The sequence below is a fragment of the Austrofundulus limnaeus genome, unplaced genomic scaffold (assembly GCF_001266775.1).
Source record: "Austrofundulus limnaeus strain Quisiro unplaced genomic scaffold, Austrofundulus_limnaeus-1.0 Scaffold305, whole genome shotgun sequence".
NCBI classification, from domain to species: domain Eukaryota; kingdom Metazoa; phylum Chordata; class Actinopteri; order Cyprinodontiformes; family Rivulidae; genus Austrofundulus; species Austrofundulus limnaeus.
In genome coordinates, this window is record NW_013952707.1 from 230,877 (window position 1) to 238,059 (window position 7,183).

Sequence of the window (7,183 nt, forward strand, 5' to 3'; positions counted from 1 at the left end):
GTGTGTGTGTGTGTGTGTGTGTGTGTGTCTGTGTGTGTGTGTGTCTGTGTGTGTGTGGGTGTGTGTGTGTGTGTGGTACGCACTCCTTGGAGTAGATGAGGACGTAGGTGACCTCGTTGTCACCTGTCAGGTTGCTGAGCGGATGCCACCTGCAGGTGAAGTCCTCCATGTTCGATGAGCGGCAGTTATAAATCTGAGGTCTTGAATTCACAGCAGACATCTCCTCTGTTTGGTATCAATAGTACACAAAACACACAGTCATGTCAACATGTGTAAACGCATACTCAGTGACAGAGAGGTGACACAAACAGCCCAAATATTTGCTCACTACAAGACAATAAGAAATTAGCAACAGTGTAAAAAAGCTAATCATTTTACTGCTGCAAAAACAAATGAACAAAACCTAAGATAAAACCGTTTTGAGGATTATGATGATGATGATGATGTCTTTGTTGTCAATGTACGGAGCACAATGAAATTACATTTAAGAACACCTATTCAAGAAGACACACACATTACAAAAAACGGGGGAAAAGGTGAACAGGTCATGCGGCAACCAGCAGGGGTTGCGCTACCTATAAAAAGCTGGAAATACAGCTTATTTTTCCTTGAATGTTTTGAATTCCCTCCTTTTATTTGTGTCTTGTAAATCTTGTGTTTTTGGTTTGTTGTTGATTTAAGTTTATGATTTTGGATTGTGCTTTTGAACCGTAATGAATATAGTGTGCTGACAGTAAGTCACCATGAACAAAGAACAGCTCTCTGCTGTCTAAGCTATGGTTTCTAATATAATTTCTTGATCGTACCTCATCTTTATTTTTTATAACACAGTTCTGGTAAATACAGCTGCCAGTATTATAATGTACTTTTCCATCCATTATCTACCGCTTGTTCCAGAGTCGAGTTGTGGGGGCAGCAGTTTGAGCAGGTAGGCCTAGATCTCTTTTTCCCCACTCATCTCTTCTAGCTCTTCTGGGGGGTTTCCAAGGCATTTCCAGGCCAGTCGAGAGACATAGTCTCTCCAGCATGTCCTAGGTTTTCCTCTGGGTCTACTCCCAGTGGGACATGCCTGAAGCATCTCCCTAGGGAGGTGTCCAAGAGCCAACTCAACTGGCTCCTCTCTATGTGGAGAACCAGGGACTCTACTCTAAGTCTATCCTAAGTCCCGGATAATTGAACTTCTCACACAGTCTCTAAGAAAGAGTTCAGCTACCCTGCAGAGAAAACTTGTTTTAACCAACTGTACCCGCAATCTTGATCTTTCGGTCACTACCCAAAAGTTGTGTGAGGGTAGTTATTGACTAGATGAGGCAGAATCCATTGTCATAATTTGCAGAAAATGTTGAAAATGCAAAAAAAACTAACTGTCCCAAAGACTAAAATTACTTTTATTCGCTCTAGACATCTTGTCCCTGACCCTAGTACCTAAAATTAACCATTAACCCTGATCCCTAAAATTAACCATTTTTAGAAAGTGTAGGAAATTCACGTCAACTACATGTCCCAAACCCTAAAATTATCTAATATTCACCCTAGACATCCTATCCCTGACCCCACTACCTAAAATTAACCATGAACCCTGATCCCTAATATTAACCATGGACCCCAACTCAAAGACCCCTATATTTTGTGTCCCGACATGTCAAAACCAGATGCTGAGGGAACCCGGAAATGCCTAGTGTGTCAATAACTGATGCTAGGGGGTACCCGATGTGTCAAAACCGGACACAGAGGGAACCTTGGAAAAGCGTCAATATGTGACAAGTTGGGAGTGAGAATGGGCTGCAATATCCCCAGGCTCAGCTTCCCCCATGAAAGAGGTGCTGATGGGATTGAGAAGGTCTGCAAAGTACTCCTTCAATCTCAACATCGTTGGTTGAGGTCAACTGGATGGTTTGCCAGAATCTCCTCAAAGCCAATTGAGATTTGTTATCCAAGGCCTAATAAAACTCCTCTCATATCTGAGATTTTGTCTCAGCAACAGCCAAGGGTGCAGTTTGTTTAGTCTGCCAATACTCCATAGCTACCTCCAAAGTCCTACCAGCCAACAGGGCACAAAAATACACCTTCAGCTTGACAGCCTCCCTTTCCTGCAGTGTCCATTGCAGAGTTGAGGATGGTTACCTCAAGAAGCAATCACAACCTTGTGGCCACAGCTCAAGGCAGCTGCCCAGACAACTCAGGAGCCCACTCGAACTCAATGTTCCTGCCTTGGCTGGGATGTGGTTAAAGTTCTCCTGAAGGTGTGAGTTAAAGATTTTTCCAACGAGTTCTTCTGCCAGGCATTCCCAGAAAACCCTCACCACAATTGGGTCTACCGGATCTCTAAAGCACATCCCCCCGCCATCTGATCCAGCTCAATACCAGATTGTGGTCAGTCAAAAGATCAGCTCCTCTCTTCCCCTAAAAGTCCAAACCATATGGCTGCAGATCAGATGATACAACTGTAGCATTCTCCTGCATAGAAATCATCATTTCTGATTAGATTTCACTTGTTCCTATGACAATGGCTCAGAAAGGAAAGAAACCCCCACTTTTGACCTGAAAGACTATTCCTAGGATTTTGCATGGAACTTCATTTATGGCTTGAATTAACATCTCTCACACCTTCACCCACTAGACTTCCTGACACCTTACACTTAATTGATAAGAATTGCCACATTCTCGAACCCCCACAAGTTTCGAGTGACCTTATAAGGACAAGACGGTTTGTTCCTCTTCAAAGGGACCATAAATTCCTTTAACAAGAATCATCAGCATGACTGAGAACAAAGGAATCTACCATTCTTGATTAAATAAAAAAAGAGAACAAGATTGAATGTTTTATCCAACTGTCTGTTTTCATATATCTTAAAGAAATGTGATTTACCTGTTTCTTTTTACAGAAAGAACAAAACCCATTGAAGCTCTACTATGTTCTCGTTTTAACTAAGTATTTAAACACTAAGGACTCCGTATAATAACTGTGTGGTGTTAATTGTTTTGATGAAATGTTTTCCTGAAGAAGATGCGTGTTTTATTCCATGATTTGATCCTTAGAAACTTAGGACTTGAATTTTAATAATTAACTGAGATAATTTTATCCCTGAGGCAAAACCCAGATGTCTCCTCTCTTCCTTTTTAGGCAAATGTAAGATAAACTAGAACACACCCTTTTCTTTGTTTTCAAAGTAAAATTTACCTCCAACAGATTTGACTCACTGAGACCTTTTTCCTGTATAAAGTGTAACATTTTTATTGGCCAACTAACAACTTAACACCGCCCCAAACAAAGGTTTTAAAAAAGTCAGCACACTCCCAAATTAGTCAGAAAGTAAGAGTTGGAAGATTTGAATATCAGCAGCAAAAGACTTCAGAAGCTTCAGCAGAGACCGACCCTGACAGCCCCTCCCAATGGCTGGCCAGGACCCGGGCTCTGCATCTCCTGCTGGTCTGGACGCACAGCCACCGTTTCACGTCGGCTCAACACCTGAGCTTGATTTTAATAGAAGTCAATAAGCTAATTTTAACTCATGCGTAATTTTTAGTACATTTTTCTCTACGAAGTTGAGATCAAATTACCAAGCCTTGCAGCAGCCTAAGGAGACAGGACTATGTCGTCACCAGAGAATTACCATTCTCTGACCACCGGGACCAGTCGAGTTTACAGGCAAACCACCTGTCATCCAGCTTGTATGAAGAGCCTACTTGGGAAACGACCCCCAGAGATGACCTTCAGTCGCTGACTTCCCTCCTGGTACCCACATGGCAGAAACAAAAGGGTAAAAGTGAACATTTGTTCAGGTGACAAAAGGTGCTCAGGCTTAATTTGATTTTTTATCTTTGTATGAGATTTGATCATCTAAACGATTTCTCTCCCTCATTTAACTAGGATCCCTTAGTTAAATTCTCAGCTAAAGCAAACTCCCCTCACCTCACTCCAGCCTCAAAACCCATTTTAGTGTTTAATTTGTTGTTTGTTTAGTTGTTTGTTTGTCTGTTTGCTTGTTTTGTTATTCACTCATTGCTCAAATATTTCTGTATTCTTCTGGTTCAGAATGTCATCATTTCATACTCGCCATTAGCTGTAAATACATTTAATCTGTGAATAAATTACCCGTGGAGAACTGGCCAACATGAGACAACGTCTAATTTTCTGTGTCTTGATAAGGTATTATTGATTCTTCTAAGAAAAGAACTCATTATTAATTTGGGTAATAAATTAATAGAGACTGAATGATAATAAAGCTAACAGTTTTCTCTTCTCTTTGCTGTATAATAATACTAAATAAAAGGGAAGTGGTGCTCCAAGAGGTAGGACAATTTATGAATTTTATAATCCATAAATTGTCACATTAATATACCCAAATTACCGCTACATATTTTGGTTCCATCCATGTGAGACTTGGAAAGTCATTAATTCTTTTATTAAGACACAAAAAAGGACGTTTGAAACAATTTCACCTCTGCATGAGCGTAACAAACTCTTATTATGAGAAACCTTTCCAGAAACGACCGTGGTTACTGCTGTTCACATTCGTTGCTGCATTGTTGTCGTCTGCCAAGACGCATTTCTGTGGTTTAGCTCACAAACTTTCTGCGATTTAAAAAGGTAAATTGTGTTTGTTTGCTTGTCTGTTAGATAATCTGAAGGTTGTGAGTCCACCCTTTGTTGTTACGACAGTCTGGAAACTGTTCGTTTTGATTTAACTCGTGAGGTGAAGCCACGTCATATTCAATGCTTGTGAGCGAGCAGTTGAGTTGTGTATTCAGTGATTATGATCAGAAGCGAGCCGAACCAAGCTGGTCAGTTTGTGTGCACGTACGCACGCCCGCAGCGCTGACCTAAACTGCATGAAAGCAACCACTCTCTGCTGTGATACAGTTTGACCGTTAGCGGTGTTGTGTTGAATTTCGTCTCCCCAGGAGAACTAAACCTTCTCGTTCATGCATGCGCGTTCTCGCACCGCTGATAAGTTTGAAAAAATAATTTTTTGTTGTCTGCCGATGAGAAAGTTAAGAAACTTTATCTGCAGGCTGGAAAGTTATACGTTTGAACTGTTGTTGTGTGTTTTAAGTGTAAAAACCCGTTTTACACTTGTGTCCCTCGCAGCGAGAAAAAAAAAGTTATAGAGCAGTTGCCATGTTCTGCTTGTAAGCCTTTGTATCTGTGGGTAAACAAACGCACAGTCCCCATCTCCAAGAGGTAGGACAATTTATGAATTTTATAATCCATAAATTGTCACATTAATATACCCAAATTACCGCTACACAACTACAAAGCCAATCATTTATCTACGACCTAGGGTGTCCTGGTGCCACACGCACTTACCCTTTGTTCAAACATGGTGCTTGTGATGAACAAAATTGCATAGCACAGAAGTCCAAAAACAGAACTCTATTGGGGTAACTCTATTCTGCTTCAGTTCAGATAGGGCCTTCCTCTGGGTCACACTGTCATTACCCACGTTAGCACTGAAGTCCCCCAGCAGAATAAAAGAGTCCCCAGCTGGAGCATCTTCCAGCACCCCTCTAAAGACTCCAAGAAAGCAGGATACTCTGAATTTTATTTGGCACGTAGGCACAAACAATTGTCAGCCTGTCCCCCCACCCGAAGGCACAGGGAAGCTACCCTCTCATCTACTGGGAAAAATTCCAACACACAGGCACCAAGTTGGGGGGCCAAATGTAGACCCACGCCTGCTCGGCATCTCTCACCATGAGCAACTCCAAATTGGAATAAGGTCCAGCCCCTCTCTAGGAGATAAGTACTGCAGTCCATGCCGTGCATAGAGATGAATCCAACTGCTTCTCAACCTCGCACACAAGCCCCGGCTCCTTCCATGTTCCAACAGCTGGCTTTGGTGAGCTAGGGTCAGAGCACCAACGTCCTGCTTTCAGCTACTGCCCATGACGTCATGCACCTGACTCATATGGCCCCTTCTGCAGGTGGTTTGCCCACAGGAAGGCAAGCCCATGTTGTTCGTTTGGGCTGAGCCTGGCCACACTGCATGGGTAGAGACGCAGCCATCAGGTGGTGGCTGTTGAGCCCCTCCCCTAGACCTGGCACCAGGGTGGGACCCCGTTGATCCACATCCATGCAAGGGACACTGAGCTCTTTGATTTTGCATGTATGAGTGTTTTTGAAGCATCTGTCACTAATTGGATCAGCAATTGACACAGCTGCAACCATTTGAGTCCTCCTGGTGGTTTTACTATTTAAGGCGGGTCCAGTGAGCAGGTCATCGCTGATACATCGCTTCCTATGGGTAATGATTCTCAGCCCCCAGTCTTACTCTTGTGATCCTGAATCTATTAACCTTGTGCTTTTTGTGAAACCTGTGTTTAGTGAAACTTACCTGAAGATCCTCAGGACTCTGGGACCTGTTTACCACCCGCCTGTATCAACATCACTCACCAGGAAACCAACGCTGTTGTCTGTCTGCCTCCAACGCTCACCTGTGAAATACTTAAGAACTCACCTACCTGAAAAGTACTTACTTTGGATACTCACCTTGGATTTGGACCCTCTCCTCTACGTTTCGCTCGCCTCCTCAAACTGTAAGATCTCTATTTATTATTACATCTCAAGTTCCCCCTTCAGTCTAAATACTTACCTGGATACTCACCGCCTTCCTTTTCCCTCCGCAGCCTGGACCCCCTGTACATATCCCTACCACTTGTAAATAAAATAACACTTACCTTTTATCTGGTCTCCGTGTCTGTTTGTCTGTTAAACCTGCTCATCTTTGACTTAAACCTGAAAWCCTGATAGTATGTATCAGCCACAAGAAGTGTCAAAGAGCGGTTTACCTGACAATCAGACGGCTAGTGCCTCCGATTCCCTCCTGGCCAACCATCAGGAAATGCTAAATAGGTTATGTCGTGCACAACAAGAAACTTCCTCCGTATTAGAACGGGTGACAAAGAGTTTAGCTGATTTAGATGCACGATACTCATCATTACTACCTAACCCGCCTGTCAGCCTTCATAATGTAAACATTCAGCCTACTCAATCCACTCATATCCCTCGTGAACCAGATTTAAGACCTTCAGAATTATTCGACGGAGATTTAAATCATTGCTCCGGTTTTCTGTTACAATGCCGACTCGCTTTTGCYCGCTCACCTTCATTGTTTCCATCCAATTCAGCCCGCATTATTTATATTGTCTCATCTTTAAAAGGAAAAGCGTTAAGATGGGC

At 42.7% G+C, this 7,183-nt stretch overlaps 1 protein-coding gene across 1 annotated transcript in view; it reads right to left on the reverse strand.

Annotated features, from left to right (window-relative positions):
- crfa4 (cytokine receptor family, class I receptor 4) overlaps nucleotides 1-7,183 on the reverse strand; it is a gene marked incomplete at its 5' end in the record, with an annotated part of 54,840 nt that overhangs the window by 34,055 nt on the left and 13,602 nt on the right. The window contains 1 exon segment of the mRNA XM_014021771.1: nucleotides 84-225. Within this exon segment, the coding sequence (XP_013877225.1) occupies nucleotides 84-225 (142 nt within the window).